This window comes from Borostomias antarcticus, assembly GCF_949987555.1.
Source record: "Borostomias antarcticus genome assembly, chromosome: 1".
NCBI classification, from domain to species: Eukaryota; Metazoa; Chordata; class Actinopteri; order Stomiiformes; family Stomiidae; genus Borostomias; species Borostomias antarcticus.
The window spans coordinates 11,595,369-11,620,814 of NC_140234.1; the positions used below are offsets into that span (position 1 = coordinate 11,595,369).

A 25,446-nucleotide genomic window follows, 5' to 3' on the forward strand; every position below is an offset into this window, starting at 1 on the left:
TCCTATGAAATCTAGAATGTTTGCCTGGTTTCAGTTGGGTCTTGTAGGTACTCACATTGCTGAGGTTGGGGGTTGGTGTGGGGGAGAGGTTCTCAGACTGTAGGCTCTAGGACTACATGCGCTTCCGTCATGCATGTCCTCTGGCTTCTAACAAAAAAGGACATTGTGCAGTTGTTTTGAGTTGTGTCCTCAGCGCCTCCAAGTCGTCCTCACCTTCCCTCAAGTAACCTGCTGGGCGTTCAATATGTTTATTAGCCATGGTTCACACATACTAGGAGTTTGACTAGGGTTAAGACATACGCTGTTGCAGACGGCATAGGACAGGGTACAGAACAGGACAGGACAGTGCAAAAACAGTACAAAAACTGCAAATGCAAAAAGTGCAAACAAAACAGTGCATTGTGCAAATTATGATATACTAAAAAAAAAGGGGGTGGTACAAATGCAATGTACATACTAGTGTGGTGAGTTTATGTACAGTGAGTGTGCAGAGTGTATAGTGGTGGATGAGCAGCATTATGTGCGATGTATGTGCCGTTATGGTAGGCTACTGTATGTGGTCGTGTGCAAGTGGTGCACGGGCAGCTCCCACTTGAGGTCCTGAGAGATAGTGGTGGTGGCCAGGAAGCAGAAGGAGTCAACAGTGGTCACTGGGGTGTCATTCAGTGTGATGGAGGGGGAGGGGGGCTGGTTTCTTTCTTAAATCTACAATCATCTCCACTGTGTTGAGAGCGTTGAGCTCCAGACGTTGAGCAGATTATAGGCTGCCTCGTCGCCCTCGGAGATGAGACCAATGAGATCTGTATGTAGTGAGATTAGACTATACAGAGTAAAGAATATAATAGTTCGAGAAATATGTACATAGTGTACAATATTGAATATACGCATACATACATACATACATACATACATACATACATACACAACACTCAGCCAGGTACTACCACAATTTTTCCATCACCCCACTACCCTGTGCTTCTACACAGCTACGGCATATGGTATTTGTTTATTTTATGCGATTCGTTCGTTAATTCTAGGTTTTATTTTCCATACAAGCAATCGCGTCATTGTTTTAAGCGCTAGAGTTTGATTGAGTTTTTCCTCTTCCAATCATGAGCTGCCTGCCTGTGTACCGAGCATTATCATTGGTTGCTAGTTCATATCGCTTGGAGATTGACGTGCGCGGTCCGCCAATCGGAGCACGCAGCGGGCTGTGGGGCGGGTCCAAAGGAGTGTCCTTCTCTTGACTTTTTCCGTCCATTTCGCTCCGTCACCACTATCAACCTTTTTATCTGGGACAACATGGCTACGCAGACGGGCCGTTATTACAGCGAAGGCGGTAGGGCAACGAAAAGACAAAAAACCGACGACGGAATGGCTACGGTAAGTGATTGTTCCGAGAAAAATAGTGTTAAAATCAGTAAGGATGCATTTGTACGCACTCTTTAATGTGTTTTACCTGAAACGAAGCAGACAAGTCATGGACATATGGCGTCATGGCCATAAAGAGCCCAGCTAACCTCAGCCAGCTAGCAAGAGAACGGGCAGAAGCGTTTAATACGATCTATTACTCAGCAAAACCCGTCTTATTGATTCTGCTTCTGTGTAAACCCGGGCTGTGGATCTCTATTGCGAGCACAAATCAACGTTAGCGTTATCTAGTAATCTTTTTATCCTTTATAAATGTTTCTTCTTGCTTTGAATGAATGGGAGGCGCCATTCGGGCCACGCCACAATGTAGCTTGTTAGTGAACGATGCTAGGTAGCCTAGCTCACGTTAGCTTGTTACTGAACGATGCTAGGTAGCCTAGCTCACGTTAGCTTGTGACTGAACGATGCTAGGTAGCCTAGCTCACGTTAGCTTGTGACTGAACGATGCTAGGTAGCCTAGCTCACGTTAGCTTGTTACTGAACGATGCTAGGTAGCCTGGCTCACGTTAGCTTGTGACTGAACCATGCTAGGTAGCCTAGCTCACGTTAGCTTGTTACTGAACGATGCTAGGTAGCCTGGCTCACGTTAGCTTGTGACTGAACCATGCTAGGTAGCCTAGCTCACGTTAGCTTGTTACTGAACGATGCTAGGTAGCCTAGCCGTTAGCTTGTCTAGCTGGCTAGCATCGCTTTGTTCAAACGGTCTTGCCAGGAAGTCGACGGCTGAACGAACGATAAAGTTGGTTTTATGTTCCCCAGCACATGACTAAATATATATAAGAAAAAGCCGACTGAACACTACATACGCTATGACCGTGTACGTAACGTCAAATAAAGAAAAGCGAGATTGAAAGATTGGGTTGTTTGAGGCCTTATGTTAGCTGATTCTGTGTGACCAGCAACATTTTTTTTTAGTTGGAGCGACCCCCTCCCCCCGTCGGTTAAGGCACACTTAACGAATGCCTCATTTTGTAAGGGTTACAGTACGTACAATAACGTGAAGGGATGCAGTGCGTATATTAATGTACAGGGAACAGGGAAATTACATGCACAGGGTGCTTCACATAAAATAGACATAAAATGAACAAAAAGTAGGGAAAATAAAATGGATGACTTTGGAGAAGTGTCATAATTCGAGGCTAACGTTATATTCATGGTACTGTTCTGCCTGTTAATGCATCATTTGACACATTATTTTTGCCACACATGATCTTACTTATAACTAGTTATTTCTCCTTTCTCAAATTGTTGCAGGAGGGCTATGATGACCCGCACAAGACCCTTCCTTCTGTGGTGGTGCACGTGAGGGGCCTGGTGGACGGCATCACGGAGGCGGACCTAGTGGAGGCCCTGCAGGAGTTCGGACCTATCAGGTGAGGGGCGATTGTGATGGACGTGCCTTTTAGCCAATCCATGTAAGCCCGCAATATATTTGCTGTTCAGCAATGCGTCTGCGTGATTTCTGGCGCTGCATTTATTTCTGTGTACATGCACAGCCTACGCTCCTGACGCACAGCCAAACAGCCTACGCTCCTAAGGAATGGGTGGGCGCGTGCGCGTTGTTAAAAGCATGTCAGTCTATTTTATTTATATAGCACATGTTCATACAAGCAAATGTAGCACACAGTGCTTTACGGAATAGGAAAAGATAAATAAACCAGTTTGAGTAAATGGTCTGAAGGACTTTACTGGGTTACTCACAGTACAATCAGGGGTTCCATTAACTGGTAATTACCGGTTTTTGTCCGGGAAAATTTGTTGGTCTGAAGGACTTTACTGGGTTACTCACAGTACAATCAGGGGTTCCATTAACTGGTAATTACCGGTTTTTGTCCGGGAAAGTTTGTTGGAAGTCCAATATTTAAAACTCTCCAGTCATCATGTCCATTGAAAAGGATTCTCTCTAAGCACAATTTGAATTGTATTAAAATAGGCAAAAATTATATTTCCACATTCTTGATTCCTTCTATACAAAAAAACAACTATTAATTTGTTTTTTTTAATGTGTAGGCTAAAGGCCTATGCGATGAATGACACAGCCGTAGCATCGTCGGCCTAGCGGACCACCATAGCGAGCGAGAGGCCAGGCTACCATAACGTGTCTAGCCTTGCCTTAATGTTATAAATCTAGACTACATGCAATGTGGTATTTCTTTATACAACCCAGCCTGCCAATCAATTGTTCCTCAATAAACGGTTATGTCCTCCTGATCCTCAGAGTCCGAATAAGTAGGCGTTGATTTGACAGGCAATTAGACGCGCTTATAAATATATTATTGATGAAAAGGGCAAAAGAGAAAATTTGAAACTCAACACTCCCAAACAAACTAACCACTTGCATTATGTGGATTAATACCATAAACATCTTAGTAGCCTACAGACATAAGTCATAAGTAAAGATGACTAAATCAAGTGAAATGCTTCCCGGTGAGACATCTATAGTGCATGTGAATCTTGGAAGCCTAGCATATAGCACACACCAACGGAAACCCTGGTTCCAATACAGTTTTATTAGACATTGCCCAGTGGGAATCAAACCAGCAGCTTGGTTGTGAAATTGGAATGACCAATAACCTTGAGGCACAGATACTGTGCCAACAGTGTAGAACAGCTGTTGCAGTACCTCTGACCTTGTTTTTATGTGAACGTGGCACCACAGTTATTAACTGCAATTGGAATATCATGCAAAATGATCGCAATTATTAATTTGTCATCAGTTGAACTGTGTTGTTGAGGTATATCTTGCATATGGAAACGTAATTGATACTTGAGGTTCCTGTATGTACCCACCTACTGCTTTTAGTTTTCTTACACGTGATGGAGATTCTTCTTCTAAGGTCCCTTCCTTCCAAGAGTTCCCGCGACCGTACGCATGTGTTAAGTTCCTCTAATGTCCCTCACAGCTACGTGGTGGTGATGCCGAAGAAGCGCCAGGCCCTGGTGGAGTACGAGGACATGAATGGCTCGTCCACGGCCGTCACCTACGCCAACGATAACCAGGTGTACATCGCCGGCCACCCCGCCTTCATCAACTACTCCACCAGCCAGAAGATCTCCAGGCCGGGCGACCCGGACGACGCCCGCAGCGTCAACAACGTGCTGCTGCTCACCATCATGAACCCCATCTACCCCGTCACCACGGTAACGGCACATTCGCTGCTCTCAAAGCCCCTCCTCCCTTTCATCCCCATGAGTGATAGCTGGCAGGCGTGTTGATGTTCAGTGATTGTGTGTCCGTTAACCGTGCTGGTGTTTAGTGATTGTCTTGTGTGTCTTATCTGACATTGAACGATCATTGTCCGTGTAGTGCACGTGTGTGTGTGATTCTCAGTGTGTCTTAACCCTTTTAACCCTGAAAATACAGTGACAACATTTCGAATATTAATAGGATTTTCCCTATAATACTAGAAAGCGCAGTTTCTCAGCTTTCAGCAATTGTTGGAGTGAGGAATTTTTGAGATTTGTTAGATATTTTGTAAATATTTGTTAGATATTTTTTTAAATGTTTCCGGTGACGTGGTGGTATTAAAAGGGTTAATGTGTGTTTTCAGGATGTCCTCTACACCATCTGCAACAACTGTGGCCCCGTCCAGAGGATTGTGATCTTCAGGAAGAACGGTGTCCAGGCCATGGTTGAATATCCTTTTACTGATGAGAGGAACACAAGTGAACGGGAAGTTTGTGAAAGTTGATTGGTAAAAATGAGTTTGAACCAAGGTTATATAATACTTTAGCTTTTTTCATTAGCTTTTATTTTTATATCGTTTTAACTTTTTGTTTTCAATTTCAGTTTTGATTAGTTTTAAAGCAGGTTTGCTAGTTTAGTTTAGTTATTTTTTGAAAATGCTTAGTTTTAATTTAGTTTTTATTAGTTTCAGTATTAGTTTTTTTATTCTTCTGTGCTATCCTCGTGAGACTATCCTGATCTCGTGAGCTCACGTTGTTTCACTCCATGTGAAACAATCCATCTGGCGCACGTCAGGTTACTCCTGCGCTGGGACACAGCTAAAACAAATGGAGGATAGATTTCATAACCACCCAAAATACTAGGCTTATGTATGAAATGAAAAAGACTAAAACTAAGGAAATTTTCTCTATAATTTCAGTTTATTTTAGTTAGTTTTGTAAACACACAATACAGTTTTAGTTAGTTTTTTTTTTTTTGTAAAGTCTAGTTTTTTTTTTTATTTCAGTAAACTAATGTTTTTTCACACCTAGTTTTCGTTTTTTAGTACTATAATAACCTTGGTTTGAACCCAGTACCTCTATTGTAGACATTAGAATAGCGAATCTATTATATAATCATCATGTAGACAGGAAACACAGTGCGGTAATTAGAACAGTTTAACCGTAAAATATATTGTCGACTGACCGCCTTTACCACATGCCTCTCGCTGTCTGGAAGCCTTTCCAATCCCGTAAGATCTCAGGAATCCTCTGTTGACTGTACGCTCACCACATACCTCCCTTCTGCCAATCTGTCTTTCATTGTACAACACTAGTGTTGATAGACGTAACGAGACGCTTGATTGTTTTGACACGGGGCTCAGAAATTCCGGGCCCTTAAACCAGTGTTGGAGGTGCGCCTGGCACTCTGCGCCCTGTTCTTGTGGCCTGGCTCTGCTCTCCCGTTATGTCCTTGACTCCCTGGCTCCACGTTCGACTCCGTGCAGAGCGCACAGCGGGCCAAGGCCTCCCTCAACGGAGCCGACATCTACTCTGGCTGCTGCACGCTGAAGATCGAGTACGCCAAGGTAAGGGAACACAGGCTAATACTAAAGTTATTCAGTGCAAAAGCCCGTTGAGAACAGAACTGGAGATCATATTGTCTCAGAGTGGAGAGTGCTTTATGAATAAAAGGAAGTATTGGGTTACGCACACATGTGGTGAGTTTTTGGTCGTGACGCAGACTCATTTTTGTTCTCCCCTCAGCCAACGCGCCTCAATGTGTTCAAGAACGACCAGGACACCTGGGATTACACCAACCCCAACCTGGGCGGCCAAGGTGAACACACACACCTGACTGGTTCCTTCTGACTCCGCCCAGTACCCTTACTGCCACTGTTTGGGGTTTGAGGGAGGGAGGGAGGGGGGGGTGTTTAGGTCTTCAAGGGTAACGCCACCGTGCACTGACCATGCTCAAGCGTGAGTTCCCGGATCAGCGCCCCCCTGCCAAGCACAGGAAATGGGTTGGGCTTTACCGTCTACCGCTTCTCAGAGGAGCTCGGGTCTTGTCTCGGTGGCGTTATGATTGAAGCGTTTGAGGCGTTGACCGTCGGTGTCGTGCAGACAGACACAGTAGGGGTCTAGAGGCAGCTGGATGGACGGACAGACGGACAGCTTCACTCGCTGCAGTTCCTGACCGCGCCCTAACATAGAGTTAACACATCTCACATTCCCCAGCCGGACGAGCTAGTCACTTGAAATTCCTACTAGGCTGGCTTGTCTGTTTGCCTTATGGGGTCCAGTTTGACCCGGCTGAGGAAGTCGGCCTGTGGTGGGAATCTGGGTATTAACAATGTCCTAGGTTCTGGGCCAGGGTGGCGACACGGATCTTTCAACACCCGCAGGCCGGTCGTGACGAGGGACAGGCTGCTATGTGGTTTGGCAACTCATTTATTATTAGACTGTTACTCTGACACTGTTTAGTCTGCCGTCTTTGTGAAGGACGACTACATTTGTGAGTTTGCCAGACCAGTCTGTCAGTCGAGACTCGTCACATCCAGCTGCCTCTAACGCACCTACGGAACAGGTGGCTGGTCAGGCCTCAACAGGTGGTTGGTTAGACCTCAACTACATCTATACAGCGTACTGATCTCATCTACAAAAGCTACAACTGATCACACTCGTTGGGACACGAGCAAACGATGACAACAGCACATTTCAAATACTTGCAACGGAGAGAGACAGACACATTGTTGCCGTCAACAACACAACAACAACAACGTCAACATCCAATCCACTTCTCGAGGACACATCCACTCTCCGTAGGGAACAGAAGAGACACTGCACAGTCCATTGATTGAGCCCTCTGACACGAGAGTAAGGAAGGCGCAGAGACTGACTGGTCCGACATGGCGTGCTAGCACTGACTGATACCATACCTCCCTCCAACACTCCTCATCTCCTCCGCACCTCCCAAGAAGACACGCTGCATCTCTTAACAGTGCGACACATTTCTCCACTCGGGCTGGCGGCGGGGAGAAGTGGCGTAATGTTTACTTCTCCAACCCTTTTCCATTGCCCCCCCCCCCCCCACGCCCTCTCCACCCAAAAACAACACCTGTGAATTGTCATCACCACCTAAAACCACTGATGCAATGGAACATTGTCTGATCGACTGATAATCATCTAGATGTGAAGAAAGACAGGTTAATCTAGTAGTGATAGATGGAACAGGGGTGGCAGAACACTACAACTTATCAACCATACTGATAATGAACCAGGCTGTCGGCAGCCCCGTCCGCGTGCCATTCCACGTGCTGTTCCAGGTGTTTATCAACACGGCAATGGGACATTGTTCACAACAACCAAACAACAACAACAACATCCAGAATCCTTCACTCCACCTCTGATGTCGATGACCCTACTGATTCCCATTGGTCAGGCTGTAGCGAATCACAGCTGATGGAAGAAGACACTGCTGACAACACCAGCGAGCATTACAGGCACATTCAGACAGGCCTATTGTGACCCACAGATACCTAGCCGCCCACGCATCACCACCCCGCGGACTCGGCTGTTCTCCTGTGCCTCCTATGTTCTTCCCTCTCTTCCTACCTGTTCTGTTCTTGCTACGTAGCATACTTCCCTGTCTAGCTTACCCCCCCCCCCCCTTCTCTTTCTGAGTACAGCTCCATTGTGAGATGTTGACATCTTGCTACCACCTATGTAACACCTTCCATGTGATGCAGGTGTGGCAATTTACGCCTAGAGAGGAAGATCCTCCCTCCCCAAACTGGGAAATGTGCTCAGTGGCCAACCAATGGTAAGGAGGATATGCAGCTTGGAGGATGGACCAATGGGAATTACTACTTGATAAAGGAATCAAGGTGGTTCCAAATGGTGGAAAAGGTGCTCTAGTGCCCCCCCCCCCCTGGAATGGAGGGATGAGTGGAGGATGGAAAGATGAAACGAACATGGATGGAGAGATAGAGGGGTGCCAAGTAACTGCAAATGTTGTGTCCACGCTGTAAGTAATCTGCTCCCCCCGTTTTTTGGGCAACTGTCGCAGCACAACACCTCCCAACACTCAAGATTCTCTCCACCACATGATTTTGAAGTGACTCCATTTTAGGCCCCTAAGCAGTGTGTTTTTTGAAGGGGATGTGTTTTGTGTGAGGGCTCTGTGCAGGCGGAGCCCCCAGTATTGTCCTGCCGTTTGTTCACTCAACTACTCTGCCGGTAGATTGTTTTGCCTTCAAGTTGTGCTTTTTACAATTGTGAACCCATCTGCTAAGCGGTGGGCACTGGGTGACCATAGCATCACCCAGTGATCTGGATATGGTGTATAATGTGGATGAGCAAACTGAATAAAACTGGTGTTTAGAATTCATTTTCAATTTGAGTGAATTCAATTTTAGAGAGAATTCACTCAAAATGCACATCAGGGTGCATACATCCAGAACGATTTAGTTACAAACACAAGGTTATGGTTGCCGCAGTATTTGTGTATTTTCAGTTATCTTCGCTCCGATATCCCTGTTCGCCGTTAGACAGCACTGTCGATTGTATAGCTGTGGTAAAGTAGGCTTCAGTTGACCCAGTTCTGATGTGGAAGAAGCCAACAAATGTTTAAAAGTTTAACATTCATTCTGATCTGAACACCTGTGTTGTAATGTGTAGGTGAATGTACCTGAGCTTGACTTTGTATGATATGTGTACCTGTACAGATGCTGAGGCAGAAGGCAATGGGAGCAATTCAGGTGTGTGTGCGCTTCACTGTTAGCTAGCCGCTCCCCCTCTCCTCACTCACCACAAGCCAATCCCCTCCCTCCCTCACCACAAGCCAATCCCCTCCCTCCCTCCCTCACCCGCCACAAGCCAATCCCCTTTCCCCATCCTCCTCAACCATTAGGCTGTACTAAAGTTAGCTTGTCACTGTTTAGCTTAGCGTTAGCATTCATGTTAGCTAGCTTTGGTTCTGTTCATTTGCTCAGCTATGCATTTACTGCCAAGCGCATGTCATTCATCACCTGATTACAGTGAATCTTTAGTGTGGCAATACTGATTTCAACCAATTTTTATGTTACAGAAACTGGCCCAATCTTAATGACCTAGTTGAAAAGCAGTTGATAGGCTAAAGTGCAGTTTTGGGATTAGTGTTGCAGGGTGTAACGACTTGCGCTAAAATTGGCTTGCTATAGACGGGGATTTAATTTCTTTCAACGTTGAATATCTACTCCGTATTGGCAGCCGAGGTGTAAAATCTGGCTTCAGAACAACAATACTAAGCGTGTATCTGCTGGGCTCTAAACCAGCTGATTCTAATCAGGTAGGCTTAGTGCGTGGGTGAAGCAAATGGTTATTTTTTTCTTCTGTGTTTTACACATCTGATTGACAGGCCATGTTTCCTGTCGCTTCTTGCACATTTATCTGTTGTTGCCCCTCCCCTCCTCTATCCCGTCTTCCTTTCTCTTTCCTCCCTGTGCACCTCCTCCTGCTCCTCGCTCTTAGATGTGAACGCCAACCCCAACAAGCGCCAGAGACAGCCGGCTCTGCTTGGAGACCACCCTCCAGAGTATGGTAAGCCTCTCGGCCTCCCCGGGATTCACACACGTACACACAGACGCAACTCTCACGCTAGTGAAAAACCTCTGCTCATTTTTCCGGTGGCGTTGGGAAGTTGGCTACCTCCTAAAACCTGAGCCCTTTGTTCACACCATGTGTTCAGTACAGTGCACTAAGACTTGTATAGCGGGTTAACTCCCACACAGTGGCTGCTAAGTGGTGCTGTTTAGTCGAAACTCGTCTTTTATCTGTTAGATGATACAGTACCAACTGTACCAGTCTTACTGGACACGGGCTTGATCATAGTGACGGGAAAATCCTTCGTTTTTGTTTTCTTTATACTTGACACTTGTTTGTTCATCCCCTGTCTTGTCCTGTCCCCCTCCCATGGCGCCGTAGGCGGACAGGGTGGCTACGGGTACGGATACGACGAGAGCTACGGCCCGCCTCCCCACGAGGGTCGCCGCATGGGTCCGCCGATGAGAGGGAGGGGCGGGCGGGGGGGCTATGGGGCCCCGGGGTACGGCCCCCCTCCCCCGCCCCCCGGCGAATACAGCGCCCACGCCGACTCCCCCGTCGTCATGGTGTATGGCCTGGAACCCCTCAAGATGAACGCTGACAGAGTCTTCAACGTCTTTTGTCTTTATGGCAACGTGGAGAGGGTGAGTGATGGGGGGGTGGAGCTGAAAATGGTACTCTACTAGTAACAGCCCTATGATGAGACTCGAGGCTTGTTATGCTACTCCTGTCCTGTAGGTGGCAGTAGTACCCTGTTTTATTCAATCCAACTCTTAAGCTTAGCAGGAAGAAACCCACTTTTCATTGAAGCAGGTCATGTGGCAGTTTTGCATTTGCTACATTAAATTTTACATTAGTCGTTTAGCAGATGCTTTTATCCAAAGCGAGTAACAATAATTGCATTTAACGTAGGAGAAGCCAATGTACTACTACTTGCCAGAACTCACGAGCATCTTTCTAAAACAAGCGACTAAGAGCATAATCTAGTGCTGAAGGCAAAGTGCAAGAATAGCAATCTAAAATACAATAGGTGCTTAAGAAGGTAATTTAATGGTTTTGATTTGATATGATGACGACTCTACTGAGAGCAGCCCCCATCTGTCTGTGACCCATGTGTGACCCCTGTCACCTCTCCCCCAGGTGAAGTTCATGAAGAGCAAGCCAGGGGCAGCCATGGTGGAGATGGGAGACTGCTATGCCGTGGACCGCGCCATCACACACCTCAACAACAACTTCCTGTTCGGACAGAAGCTCAACGTCTGGTGAGAAGGAAGTAGACTGTACTACCTGACCTGCTGAAGCTCTTCCTCCCTCCCTCCTCCTCCTTCTGATGACTCTTAACCGATAGTTCATCCTATTTATAGTCTCATCCTTCTCTCTCTCTTGGTTAGATTGCTGCCATGAGTTAGAGTCTGATTCGTTTGCCATAAACTAGGTATCGGCTCATGAGAGGTCTAGATGTATATTTTCTGTTATGAAGCTAGTAAATGAACTGCACTAATACAGCGCTTTTATCCAAAGTGCTTTTACGATGGACTCTCATTCACCCATTAATTCACACATATTCACACACCAATGTCGGCAGCTACCATTCAAGGTGCTAGCCTGCTCATCGGGAGCAATGTGGGGCTCAGTGTCTTGCCCAAGGCATGTGGACAGGAGTAGCCGGGATTCGAATCGCCGAACTGACGATCATCGGTCTACCACTGAGCCACAGCCGCCCAGCTAGTCTAGTGGGTTTTTACTAAGTCCGTCTCCTGCCTCTTCCACACGTTTCTCCTCAGCGTGTCCAAGCAGCAGGCCATCATGCCGGGCCAGTCCTACGAGCTGGAGGACGGCTCCACCAGCTTCAAAGACTTCCACGGTTCCCGCAACAACCGCTTCACCTCCCCGGAGCAGGCCGCCAAGAACCGCATCCAGCACCCCAGCAACGTGCTGCACTTCTTCAACGCCCAGCCCGACGCCTCGGTGGAGATCTTTTCCCAGGTGGTAGCACATGGGACATTTCCCAACTCATTTATGTCCCCAACATTGTGTTTTATAGTTGGACATTTTAAGTTAGGGGAGTTCTAGGATTAGTGTTATTGAGATCAAAATCTGCTTTGCTTTGGTGCCAAGAGGCAGCAGTTCATTAGGACATGTACATACATACATTTTGGCAAGAGGACTAAAGAAATCGCCAAAATTATATTTATTATTATATTTTTAAAAAAAAATATATATTTCGTACACTTTTTAAAAATATATATATATTTCGTACTACACCCAAAAGCTAGTAATGGTGCGTTCGTTTGTGGTCGGAGGTGGCAAGTAGCAAGTGGAAAAATACCTACCTCCGACCTGTGTGCATTTGAGCTATATACCATTATATCACAGTTACCTAGTTATATCTAGTGCATTCGAGCAACTGGGGGCTGAGAAACGTATCCGAATTTGCGACGAGGAAGTGTGAGTTCATGCGGCGTTTTATTTAATCATTCCTAGTAGCAAGTCGCAATTTGTCACCTCCCAGTTATAAACGAACGCACCATAAGTCAGTACTGATACTATGCACTCAAACTGATGTCTAATGATGACTGTTGTCCGTCAGATCTGCGATGAGCTGGGTGTCAAGAGCCCCATCAACATCAAACTGTTCACAGGAAAAGGCAAGTACACTTTGATTTACTGTCCCATCGGAAAAAAAACAACAACTTTTATGATCGTTTTCAGTATCCATGAAAAGTCAACTGTTTTCTTTCAAATTTGAAATAATCAAGGTATCAAACTACAAATGTAACTAAGCACCACCATCCGATTGTGACCGTGTAGCGTTGTAACGCTTTATTGACCTTGATGTCACCCAGGGGGGGCGGCGACCAGTGAGCGCAGCTCGTCAGGCCTGCTGGAGTGGGAGTCCATCAACGACGCCATGGAGGCCCTGTCCATGATGAATCACTACCAGATGAAGAACTCCAGTACGTCCAATCAAAACACATTCTGCGTAGGAAAGCACAGAATTATCTAGATTCGACTTCAGGGAGAAATCGAACTGAAACATAATAGAATGTCCAAGGGATGTGTTATGTAGTCGGGGTGTATTATTCATCTATATTTCTATATCTATATCTAGATCAGCTCTCAGGCCCAGATGGTTGGTACTGGGCCCCGGACTCTGGGACTAAACCATTCCCAACATGTTGCAGAGGATGGGACTAGAGTTTTTCCATGAGCTTGACATGCCTAACGCCCTCTGTTTTGCTTCCTCAGCTGGTCCCTACCCGTACACCCTCAAGCTGTGCTTCTCCACCGCCCAGCACACCAACTGAGCACGCTCCGCCCGTCGCCGTGGAGACCTTCCATCAAACCATCACCCCTACAGCTTCATTTCACCTGTGTTGACCAGACTGTTTGTTGTAGGGACTGTTTTGTCCTTATTCTTTGGTAGTATTATTGAGATCATAATAAACGATGAAAGAAATGTGATCATTATCGAAAAGAAACTGTTTTTATGCCTCACGGATTAATAAGGAAACAAGCTTTTTGTATAAGTATTGTTTTGAATCTTTTATGATGGCTCTCCCATGTTCAATTGTTGCTTTTTTTTTTTTTTTTATTATTATTGCTGCCTACTCAGTACTGCACCTGCGTACACCATGTTGATATGTAGAGGAGGGAGAGTGGTTCTTTTGTTGTAAGAAAAATAAAAATCAATTTGAAGTAAACTTATTTCTTATGGTAGACGCATGCATTTGACCACGCAGTGCACAGTGAGCGTACAGCACTGGAAATGTTAGTTTACACAAACTACCCCTTGTTCCAGAAGCGGACACCGGACAGTAAGGCAAATTAGATTATTATAATTGGTTATTTATTAACAAGGTGGAGTAGTCCATATCAGCGACGAAAGGAGCAAAAGGGCATGTGCAAAGTGCCTCCTTATAACAGACTGAACCTTGAAAATACACAAGATGGATCTGTGTCTGAACCTCAGCATTTAGGTAAGTCCACCGTGTACAATAGACCGGAATATTAAGAGCAGTATGTGGCCTCACTAGATGGTAATATCGATTGTACGTTCAAAGCGTCTCCAGTAGGGAGTGACGGTACACGTAGCCCATTACAGTCATTTAGCAGACGCTTTTATCCAAAGCGACTAACAATAATTGCATTTAACGTAGGAAGAGCCAATGTACTACTACTTGCCAGAACTCACAAGTGCATCTTCCCTCTAAAACAAGTGACTAAGAGCATAATCTAGTGCTGAAGGCAAAGTGCAAGAATAGCAATCTAAAGTACAGTGCAATATAATACAATACAATAAGTGCTTAGGAGGGAGGATTGTTGTACTAACCCCATCCGTAACCCCCCCCCCCCCCTCTCCTTTGCAACGCGACTGGACCTTCAAGGACACCGTAGTTGAAGACAACAGTGAGCTTGCGTATCGCTAGCCTGCCAATTTCGCAAGTTACAGTAGATTTTCTTAATAAACTTCTAGTTTTACATAGGATTTTTATTTTATTTGTCAATTGGGTTGATTCCCAAGTTAGCTTACGGCTAGCTCAGGGTTGGCTAGCGTGTAGCAAGTCAAGTGAACGTTTCGGTCCGCGAACTAGGTGAAAGGGCAATGTTGTCGCTCATTGTAAGATCAAGTCTAACGAAAAGTAAGTTTGAATGTTAACTCCTTTCAAAACAAACGCTAATGTGACGTTAACTAGCTGCAAGGCTTGAAATCTGAATAAGTTTGCCCTTGATTTACTCATTGTAGGGGACTAGGAAGGGCAGTGGATCCCTTTAGCTAGCTGGTAGCTATAGCTAGATCCTTCAGCAATGTGAACTAGCCAGGTGATAGGTTAGTTAGAGCAAAAACAGCAGACAAACTGTTCATTGTTTTGACTTACATTTCATACTCAGAACTATATGCACTGCAGCATGACTTACTTGTCTGTGTGGTACATTGACTCCCCCCTGTCCTCCTCCTGACACTTTCACCCTCCTATCTCCCCCCATCTGACTTTTCTGACCTCTCCCCACCTGTTCTCTCTCTCCCTCCCTCTCTCTCTCCCTCTCTCTCTCCCTCCCTCTGCCTCTCTCCCTCCGCCAGACAAGTGTGTGTGGCTGCCAGGTGTCCGTGCTATGAGAGTCATGTCGTCTGGGGGTCCCACCCCCCCCTTCACCACTTTGTCCATCACACACCCGGCAGACGCCGTCACGCACGTCGAGTTGCACCGCCCCGAGAAACGCAACGCCATGAACCGGGCCTTCTGGAGGTAGGACACTACTAACACTACTACACTGTAGGGCCCTGTCCCAAACCTACTACTAAACCCTAACCCCCATGCTTAGCCTTCTCAGGGGATCTAAAGAAACCTCAAGTAGGGCTGGGTATTGGCAATGTGTGTATGTATCATGATACAGGCTTAGCCTTCTGGAGTTAGATACTATAGGGCCCTGTCCCAGATATACTACTAAACCCTACCCCTCATGCTAAGCCCTCTGAAAGTAGGACACTATAGGGCCCTGTCCCAGATATACTACTAAACCCTACCCCTCATGCTAAGCCCTCTGGAAGTAGGACACTATAGGGCCCTGTCCCAAACCTACTACTAAACCCTACCCCTCATGCTAAGCCCTCTGGAAGTAGGACACTATAGGGCACTGTCCCAAACCTACTACTAAACCCTACCCCTCATGCTAAGCCCTCTGGAAGTAGGACACTATAGGGCACTGTCCCAAACCTACTACTAAACCCTACCCCTCATGCTAAGCCCTCTGGAAGTAGGACACTATAGGGCACTGTCCCAAACCTACTACTAAACCCTACCCCTCATGCTAAGCCCTCTGGAAGTAGGACACTATAGGGCACTGTCCCAAACCTACTACTAAACCCTACCCCTCATGCTAAACCCTCTGGAAGTAGGACACTATAGGGCACTGTCCCAAACCTACTACTAAACCCTACCCCTCATGCTAAACCCTCTGGAAGTAGGACACTATAGGGCCCTGTCCCAAATCTACTAAACCCTACCCCTCATGCTAAGCCCTCTGGGGCTTGTGCCCTGTTCCACACCTCTGAAGTAGGGCTGGGTATTGGCAAGGATCTCACGATACGATATGTATCATGATACATGCGTCCCAATAGGATATATATATCGATACATTGCGATACGATACAATACATTGCGATACTCTACATAATTTACTGGAACATTTAAAATACAGCTGAAAATACACCTCCATCCCCCTGCTCCCTGGAGGTGATCCTGAGGGCGGAGGGAATGGAAGGACATTTTAAATCCATTTAACATGAATAATGTATCTATGACCAAATTCCATCCTTCATTTTCTATATCTAGATCTATTCTCTGTCTTGCTCTGTATATGAATGAATGAATGAATGAATGAATGAATGAATGAATGAATGAATGAATGAATGAATGAATGAATGAAAAAAAGAAAGAAATGTTTATTTCCGTGTCTGACCATTCCAACATGGCCCATCCCTTACGGGATGACTCAGACACATTATTTAACAAAAACATTTCTGGTGCCATCATGCTGACACACTAATGAAAACAAAATAGAAATAAAATATACAAATAGAAAATATAATAAACAGATCAAAACAAACAAACAAACAAAAACAGGCGAGAGAGCGAGGCAAACCTTCTTATAGATTTGGGTATGGACATAGTGATGTGTATGATCCATCCTACTATGCGTAAGTTGCTTGTTTCCTTCTATTCCAGGCCTTATAGATATAGTTGGCTGTTGCAAATGTGTGATTTTCAAATAACAGTTTAATTATTTCGCCATCATGAGAATCTTGACACTTGCCTACATAATATGGTACTTTATCAAAGAGTGTATTTTTTCCTTGGGCAAAAAAAAGGAAAAACTTTTTTTTTTTTACTGTATCGATACAGTACCGCAAAAATCCATATAGTATTGCATAAAAAATATTGTGATGTATTGCTGTATGGATTTTATTGCATAGCCCTACTCTGAAGCCCCTAGCCCACTATGTATACATGTGGAGGTGGAGGTACCCTATAAAAGAGTCAAGACCATGGCATGGGAGTGGTGTACTCTATTTATAGCTGTTGCATGTGTATGCGTGGACATATTTACTCCTTTGCAGTTATATATACATTAATATTTAGCTATACAAGTATAACAGAGTGCCAAATGCCAGTCATGGATGAGACAGCTAGTGTATGTATGGATTCAGCTGGAGGAACTAGTAGCACATAAGACCAACTGGCCCTTGTTCATCCATTCATGTTTAGTTTTCTGATCAGGATTTTCTCTCTGGTCGCCATGCTAGTTTGTGTTCTCTTAACCCTCCCTCTCCCTCCTCTTTCCCTCCTCCCTCTCTCCATCCTCTCTCCTCCTCCCTCTCTCCATCCTCCCTTTCTCCATCCTCCCTCTCCTCCCTCTCCCCATTCTCTCTCCTCCTCCCTCTCTCCATCCTCCCTTTCTCCATCCTCCCTCTCTCCTCCCTCTCCCCATCCTCTCTCCTCCTCCCTCTCTCCATCCTCCCTTTCTCCATCCTCCCTCTCTCCTCCCTCTCCCCATCCTCTCTCCTCCTCCCTCTCTTCCCTCTCTCCATCCTCCCTTTCTCCATCCTCCCTCTCTCCTCCCTCTCCCCATCCTCTCTCCTCCCTCTCTCCACCCTCCCTCCATCCTCTCTCCCTCCCTCCATCCTCTCTCTCTCCATCATCCCAGGGAGATGGTGGAATGTTTTACTCACATCTCTGGAGACCCAGACTGCAGAGTGGTGGTTGTCTCGGGCGCTGGAAAGATTTTCACTGCTGGTAAGAAAGATCTCTCACTGAGGGTCTCCTTATAACAGACTGAACCTTGAAAATACACAAGATGGATCTGTCTGTCTGTCTGTCTGTCTGTCTGTCTGTCTCTCGTCTGTCTGTCTGTCTGTCTGTCTGTCTATCTCTCTGTCTGTCTGTCTGTCTGCCGTCTGCTTTTTGTCTCTGTCTCACTGTTCTATTTGTCTGTCTTTCTGTCTGTGCCTAACCCTAATCTATTATAAAACCTCCATGGTGTGTGCGTGTGCGTATGTGTGCGTGCTTGCGTGCGTGTGTGTGTGCCTGTGTGTGTGCGTGCCTGTGCGTGCCTGTGCGTGCGTGTGTGTGCCTGTGTGTGTGCAGGCATTGACCTGATGGACATGGCCAGTGACGTGCTGCAGCCAGAGGGAGACGACATGGCCAGAACCTCGTGGAACATGAGACGCACCATCTCCAAGTACCAGGAGACCTTCACTGTCATCGAGAAGGTCTGTGGTTTCACACCAAGGTTATAATAGTTTTGCTTTATTCATTAGTTTTTATTTTTATATCGTTTTTACTTTTTGTTTTCAATTTCAGTTTAGTTTTGATTAGTTTTAAAGCAGGTTTGCTCGTTTAGTTTAGTTTTTAGTTTTTGAAAATGCTTAGTTTTAGTTTAGTTTTTATTAGTTTCAGTATTAGTTTTTTTTTTCTTCTGTGCTATCCTCGTGAGACTATCCTGATCTCACAAGCTCATGTTGTTTCACTCCATGTGAAACAATCCATCTGGCGCACGTCAGGTTACTCCTGCGCTGGGACACAGCTAAATAAAATGGAGGATAGATTTCATAACCACCCAAAATACTAGGCTTATGTATGAAATGAAAAAGACTAAAACTAAGGACATTTTCTCAATAATTTTAGTTTATTTTAGTTAGTCTAAAGTCTAGTTTTTATTTTTATTTCAGTTAACTAAAATGTTTTTTCACAACTAGTTTTCGTTTTTTAGTTAGTTTTCGTTAACTATAATAACCTTGGTTCACACTAATGCCGGGCTCAGACTACAGGATTTTTGGGCCGATTTATCCCCGATTCACCCCTCCCGACAATCGGAGGAGAAATCTGGTCTGGAACGTTGGTCGGGGCCGATGATCGGTCCAGATGATCTTGTAATGTGAGGGGTTTACAGATCCAATCTTATACCTCCCGATCGGCTCGCAGACCCATCGGGGCAGCCCCGATAATATCAAACAAGTTTGATATTTAAGATTATTACGTCCCGACTTTACAAGTGAGACAGCGAGACCAGTGGTTCGTTGCTCCCTCGGGCACGATAAGATCCTGTAGTGTGTGCTGAGCCGTTATTTTCAAATCTTGCTGAGTGTGCTTGTTTGAGATGCGCAAGAAGAATGTCTGTTAAGATTCTCCTTATGTGCGTGATGTAACCCGATTTCGAAATTGGTTAGGATTTTAAATATCCTGTAGTGTGAGCCCGGCATAACCCAACAGTGTATGTAGTTAACACCCGTATGTGAGGGGGACGCATGCTGTGCCTATAACCTGTAACCTGCATACCAAGTATAGCTCAAACTCAAATTCCAATTCTTGTTTCACACCCTAACCCCTCTCTTCTACTCTTCCTTCCTCCCTCCGTTCCTCCCTCCCTGTTTCTCTGTTTTTTCTTCCCTTCCGACCCCCGGTCCTCCTCTTCTCCTGCAGTGCCCTAAGCCAGTGGTGGTAGCGATACATGGAGCCTGTGTTGGAGGAGGTGAGTTGGTGTGCGTTGGTGTGCTCCTGTTTTCCCTCTACAATACATCTCTGGGCTCTGTCATTCGCTCGCATGGCTTCTCCTATCACTGCTATGCCGATGACACCCAACTGGTCCTGTCATTTCCCCCTTCTGATACACAAGTGGAGACACGCATAGCTGGGTGCTTGGCTGACATCTCGGAGTGGATGACGACACATCACTTCAAGCTCAATCTGGACAAGACTGAGCTGCTGTTCCTCCCGGGGAAGGGCTGCTCGCACCGGGACCTGGCCATCACCATTGAAGACACAGTGGTGACCCCGACTCGGACTGCGAGGAATCTGGGTGTGACCCTGGATGACCAACTGTCGTTTTCCGCACATGTCACATCCGTCACACGCTCCTGCAGATTCATGCTCTACAACATCAGGAGGATTCGCCCTTTCCTCACTGATGAAACGGCGCAGGTACTCATCCAGGCCCTGGTCATCTCCCGCCTGGACTACTGCAACTCCCTCCTCGCTGGGGCGCCGGCGTCAGCCATTAAACCTCTGGAACTAGTCCAGAAAGCTGCTGCTCACCTGGTGTTCAACCACCCCAAGTTCTCCCACACAACTTCCCTCCTCCGTTCTCTACACTGGCTCCCTGTAGCAGCTCACATCCAGTTTAAAACTCTGGCGCTAGCCTACAGGGCAATGAAAGGAACAGCCCCCTCCTACCTCCAGGCCATGGTCAAACCCTATACCCCCTCCCGACTGCTACACTCTGCTACCTCGGGGCGACTGGTTGCCCCGTCACTCCGAGGCCCCTGCGGTCGATCGACACGGTCACGGCTCTTCTCTGTCCTGGCCCCGCAGTGGTGGAACGAACTGCCCACTGACGTCAGGACAGCAGAGTCGCTGGCCATCTTTCGTCGCAGGCTCAAAACTCACCTCTTCAAGAAGTACTACAACAATCCTCCCTCCTAAGCACTTATTGTATTTTATTGTATTATATTATATTGCACTGTACTTTAGATTGCTATTCTTGCACTTTGCCTTCAGCACTAGATTATGCTCTTAGTCACTTGTTTTAGAGGGAAGATGCACTTGTGAGTTCTGGCAAGTAGTAGTACATTGGCTCTTCCTACGTTAAATGCAATTATTGTTGGATAAAAGCGTCTGCTAAATGACTGTAATGTACTGTAATGTAATGTGTAACAGGATTGGCTACATTATCTTTCAAATTGTAAGCGCACCTGATTGATCTTTATTTAATCTAAACCATTCATATTCTAGTCGTGTAGCTGTGTTTAGTTTCCTGGTTCGTGACGCGTGTGTTCTGTGTTCCAGGCGTGGATCTGATCACGGCTTGTGACATCCGTCTGTGCACTCAGGATGCCTGGTTCCAGGTCAAGGTAGGTGTGACTTGAATACAAGCAATACAGCTTTATTGATATGACAGGCGACAGACGGTCTATTGTAATTTCCTGATCTTGACTGACAGAACCGCCCACCAATCCGTTCCGTCTCAAGTCTGCATCTGAGTGATATGATTGGTCTTCCTCTCATACAGGAAGTGGACATCGGCCTGGCGGCAGACGTCGGAACTCTGCAGAGGCTTCCTAAGGTCATCGGGAGCCGCAGGTACAGAGACCCCTTAGTCCACTGCTCCAGGCGTGGTCAGAACAGCGCTATGACTGGCTACAGCACGGTTATGACATCATTAAGACTGCTTATTATAACATTTATAACATTTTTTTTCCCTTTGCGTACAGCCTGGTGAACGAGCTGGCTCTGACGGCCAGGAAGATGTACGCGGACGAGGCCAAGAGCAGCGGATTGGTCAGGTACGAAAGTGTGTGTGCGTGCGTGCCTTTGCCCTCAACTGTTTCCATGTGTCTGCCCGTGTGTGTGTGTGTGTGTGTGTGTGTGTGTGTGCGTGTGTGTGTCTCTGTGTGCATGTCCCTGCTTCCGCCAACTCACCTCCCACCCCCCTTTGTGTAGCCGCGTGTTTGCGGACAGGGAGGCCATGTTGGCGGGGGCCCTGGAGATGGCGGGGGAGATTGCGGGGCGCAGCCCGGTGGCGGTGCAGGGCACCAAGGTCAACCTGATCTACTCCAGAGACCACAGCGTGGCCGAGGGCCTGGACTACATGGTGAGGGCCCCGCAACGCACCCACAAGCACCAGATAACTCAGAGAACATTGATGGTTTATGTTGATGGTCTGAACTTGATCCAGTTATTTGTTCACCATATTCCACTGGTCTAGTCTATAATGCTGCATGTGTCTGTCTGTCTGTCTGTCTCTCTCTCTCTCTGTCTCTCTCTCTCTCTCTCTCTCTCCCTCTCCCCCTCTCTCTCCCTCCCTCTCTCTCTCTCTCTCTCTCTCTCTCTCCCTCTCTCTCTCTCCCTTCCTCTCTCTCTCCCTCCCTCTCTCCCTCCCTCTCTCTCTCTCTCTCTCCCTTCCTCTCTCTCTCCCTCTCTTTCTCTGTCTCTCTCTCTCCCCCTCTCTCTCCCTCCCTCTCTCTCTCCCTCCCTCCCCCTCTCTCTCTCTCCCTCTCTCTCTCTCTCTCTCCCTCCCTCTCTCTCTCTCTCTCTCTAAAGGCTACTTGGAACATGAGCATGCTCCAGACCCAGGATGTGATGAAGTCAGCCCAGGCTGCCATGGAGAAGAAGAGCCCTAAGACAGTGCCTTTCTCCAAGCTCTGAGAGCGGCCTGGCTGGACTCACCTCCCCTAATCCTCTCTAACCAGAACTGGCCATGATAGGCCCAGTCTGGCCCTGGGGGGGGGGGGGGGTTAGAGGGGGTTGAGGAGGCACAGAGGCACTCACCTGTGCTTCTCCAGTGTGGGGAACGGATGGGTAGAGGGTGCAATGGAGGGAGGTATTATCTGTGTATCTGAGACCTGTTGCTCCTGCCCACTATGAGATGCTGTATCACATGCCTGTTTTGGGTAGGAGCAGGGGATGTGTTTGGAAGTGAACTCTGACCTGTCTCTCGCCACGGTCTGACTGAAGTACAGTAGATGTACAGTATGCTCTGCTGTATCCCCTGCATCCCAATTCTACAGGCAATTCCATATAGTGTCCCCTTGATGGATTTAAACTGATTACCATTTACATTGAAATGGAACACAGGGAACGTATTTGTGTGCCTTTTTATGTCCATCAGAATCACCCAAAAACAAGTCTGTCTGTTGAACTGTAGAGAGATACACACCTCTCTAAAACAGGTCTGTCTGTTGAACTGTAGAGAGATAAACACCTCTCTATCTCTCTGACCTCTCGGTCTCCAAGGTTCAGGTTAGATGCTCACTCTAATCCAGCCGCAGTTTTCTATAGAAATGAACAAATGAATGTTTTCTCTAATAAAAGATAAGCTGAACCAAGATTCCACAATTTTTCAACCTGTTTTTTTTTTTATCATACGACTCATACGACTCATACGACTCATGCGACTCATACGACTCATGCGACTCATGCGACTCATACGACTCATACGACTCATGCGACTCATACGACTCATACGACTCGTGACTCATGCGACTCATGCGACTCATACGACTCATGCGACTCATACGACTCATACGACTCATGCACTGCAGTAACAAAAGTAGTGATTCAGTGTCTTCCTCTGTGATTCTGGAAGTGGCCATTTACAGGTACAGTCACCAATAGTGATGGTGCGTTCGTTTGTGCTCGGAGGCAAGTCGCAAGTGGCAAAATACCTACCTCCGACCTGTGTGCTTTCGAGCTATATACCATTATGAGTTCATGCGGTGTTTTATTTAATCATTCCTAGTAGCAAGTCGCAATTTGCCACCTCCCAGTTATAAACGAACGCACCATGAATACTGGCTCATTAAAGGAAGTAAGTAAGACCTCAGAGGATGGGATTGTTCACCCTAGGGCGTTAACACACACACACACACACACACTTGACAGCGTGCTTCCTACTCTTCAGTCTTAGGGGTCTTGATGTAACCCAGTGTGGCTCAGAAATAAAATCACACTCAAGTCTGTCCTCATGTTTCTGTGTCCGTGTGTCTGTATGTGCCAGAATAACCCCCTGTGCTTTTGTGTTCCTGCAGTGGAGCGATAGAATCATGTTTGTTATTTGGGGGGAGGCAGACTGGGTAGAACTGACCTCTCCTCACAGCATCAAGCTGACTTCAGCACTTCCCCGCTGGGATCAGACATCTGTTCTCATAGAGAAGAAATGAAACGCATAGAAATAGATTTGAAACTAATTTGCATGATGCATGTATGTGCTTCAGCGCTCTTTACTATGAGTATGTATAATAACCCTGTCAATTAAACATTTAATCACTGAGAGAACCACGACGACGACTTTTATCATGAGCTTTGCTTGGATATTGAAGAAATCGAGATTTAAACAATAGGAATGTGACATACGAATGTACTTTCAGAATCCAGAGAGACGGGTCACTGTGTCAGAGTCCTACAGTGAAAGCTGTTCTCCCAGGACACATGCTCATTATTAACGGTAAAACCAGCAGTAACGTTGCTGGCTGTTGCAGCCATTCGGACTGTATGGCCTGGTACCAACAGAGACCCGGAGAAGCTCCTAAACTGGGTTTTGTCCCCACTACTGTACTCCCCATACGACTTCACAGCCATCTTTGACCTCAATGTCATCGTTAAGTTTGGTGATGTCAGCAGTGACAGGCCTGAACACCAATAATGATGAGAGGGCCTACCTGGAATTAATCTATAGCTATAGCATGTACAAAATACATCTATCCCCCCCAGTTATATATTGATTTATTTACAGCATATTCATATTTATAGCATATACATAATCCACACCGGCAGTTCATCTTAGGCTTTAGCTCATATTGTATAGATTGTATTTTTTTGTGCAGTTGGTAACTTGTGTATTGTAATTACCTGTAACTTTTGAGCACATCACGGAGCCAGCATTAATATTTCACTATGATTGTACTCACTGTACATTTGCATGTGACAAATAAAGATCTGAATCCACGGAAACAGACGATGGTCATAACTGGAACACTTGTCAGTAGAGGAGGTCAACTGATGTGACAAAACTCTCACAATGACTCAGATAAACGTAACACAATCATCATCATAATCAACTAACTTTCTCTCTCTGTCATTGTCATCTGTCTCGTTGACACCTCATACAGTATCTGGTCTCACCTCATACAGTATCTGGTCTCACATCATACAGTATCTGGTCTCACATCATACAGTATCTGGTCTCACCTCATACAGTAACTGGTCTCACCTCATACAGTATCTGGTCTCACCTCATACAGTATCTGGTCTCACCTCGTCAGAGCTCTTTCATAGGGGAAGAGGACGTCACCACTCATGTTATATTCAGCTCAGATATGAGTTAAATAACTCACAAATCTTAAAATACCTTGGATTAGGGCAGATATGAAATGGGGTATTATACCTGCCCTAATCCAGGGTATTTTAGGCCGTGAAACTGTTCAACTGGTAGACTGGGAGCTGTGGGAGTGAAAGGGAGATTTGCATAGGCAGGGTGGGGAGGATCTGCTACTCCCAGAATAGAGCAGCACTGTCACCAGATGTTCTCCTGCTCACAGGGACTTGAATACAAACTGTATAATATGTATAACGATGGCCGAAGAGCAAAACCTCCTATCTGCATAATTTTCTGATTGGCGGATTTCACTTTGGATGATGAGAACAAGGAAGGCTGCTCAAAAAAAGTTAATTTTTCAGATAGGAGGTTTTGCTCTTCGGCCATCGATAATAC

General features: G+C 46.2%; 2 protein-coding genes across 4 annotated transcripts; both read left to right on the plus strand.

Annotated features, from left to right (window-relative positions):
• Positions 1 to 1,283: 1,283 nt before the first annotated feature.
• Positions 1,284 to 13,836, plus strand: LOC311314733 (heterogeneous nuclear ribonucleoprotein L-like). Of its 2 annotated transcripts, none has more exons than XM_084445199.1 (14): positions 1,284 to 1,383; positions 2,686 to 2,804; positions 4,335 to 4,572; positions 4,983 to 5,068; positions 6,089 to 6,185; positions 6,364 to 6,436; positions 9,324 to 9,356; positions 10,108 to 10,176; positions 10,561 to 10,823; positions 11,320 to 11,441; positions 11,964 to 12,168; positions 12,770 to 12,827; positions 13,026 to 13,136; positions 13,429 to 13,836. In XM_084445199.1, the coding sequence occupies exons 1-14, from the start codon at positions 1,303 to 1,305 to the stop codon at positions 13,485 to 13,487; spliced, it is 1,614 nt and encodes a 537-aa protein (XP_084301325.1). In that variant the 5' UTR covers positions 1,284 to 1,302; the 3' UTR covers positions 13,488 to 13,836. The 2 variants fall into 2 exon arrangements, with proteins under 2 accessions (XP_084301325.1, XP_084301326.1); XM_084445200.1 differs by having other exon boundaries at positions 11,964 to 12,165.
• Positions 13,837 to 14,129: 293 nt separating this feature from the next.
• Positions 14,130 to 22,473, plus strand: ech1 (enoyl CoA hydratase 1, peroxisomal). 2 transcript variants are annotated; one of them, XM_084445246.1, is made up of 10 exons: positions 14,130 to 14,159; positions 15,263 to 15,428; positions 17,887 to 17,975; positions 18,327 to 18,451; positions 19,662 to 19,710; positions 21,024 to 21,088; positions 21,247 to 21,317; positions 21,449 to 21,520; positions 21,678 to 21,828; positions 22,278 to 22,473. In XM_084445246.1, the coding sequence occupies exons 2-10, from the start codon at positions 15,295 to 15,297 to the stop codon at positions 22,380 to 22,382; spliced, it is 861 nt and encodes a 286-aa protein (XP_084301372.1). In that variant the 5' UTR covers positions 14,130 to 14,159; positions 15,263 to 15,294; the 3' UTR covers positions 22,383 to 22,473. The 2 variants fall into 2 exon arrangements, with proteins under 2 accessions (XP_084301372.1, XP_084301371.1); XM_084445245.1 differs by lacking the exon at positions 14,130 to 14,159 and adding an exon at positions 14,588 to 14,822.
• Positions 22,474 to 25,446: the final 2,973 nt, after the last annotated feature.

Excerpts from the sequence above, each read along its gene's own strand:
- ech1 (XM_084445245.1), top strand. The coding sequence starts at position 14,786 with ATGTTGTCGCTCATTGTAAGATCAAGTCTAACGAAAA. Across the intron at positions 14,823-15,262 it reads AAGATCAAGTCTAACGAAAA|ACAAGTGTGTGTGGCTGCCA; the intron begins GTAAGTTTGAAT and ends TCCCTCCGCCAG. Across the intron at positions 21,318-21,448 it reads AAGGTCATCGGGAGCCGCAG|CCTGGTGAACGAGCTGGCTC; the intron begins GTACAGAGACCC and ends CTTTGCGTACAG.
- LOC311314733 (XM_084445199.1), top strand. The coding sequence starts at position 1,303 with ATGGCTACGCAGACGGGCCGTTATTACAGCGAAGGCGGTAGGGCAACG. Across the intron at positions 12,169-12,769 it reads TGGAGATCTTTTCCCAGGTG|ATCTGCGATGAGCTGGGTGT; the intron begins GTAGCACATGGG and ends GTTGTCCGTCAG. Across the intron at positions 12,828-13,025 it reads CAAACTGTTCACAGGAAAAG|GGGGGGCGGCGACCAGTGAG; the intron begins GCAAGTACACTT and ends GATGTCACCCAG.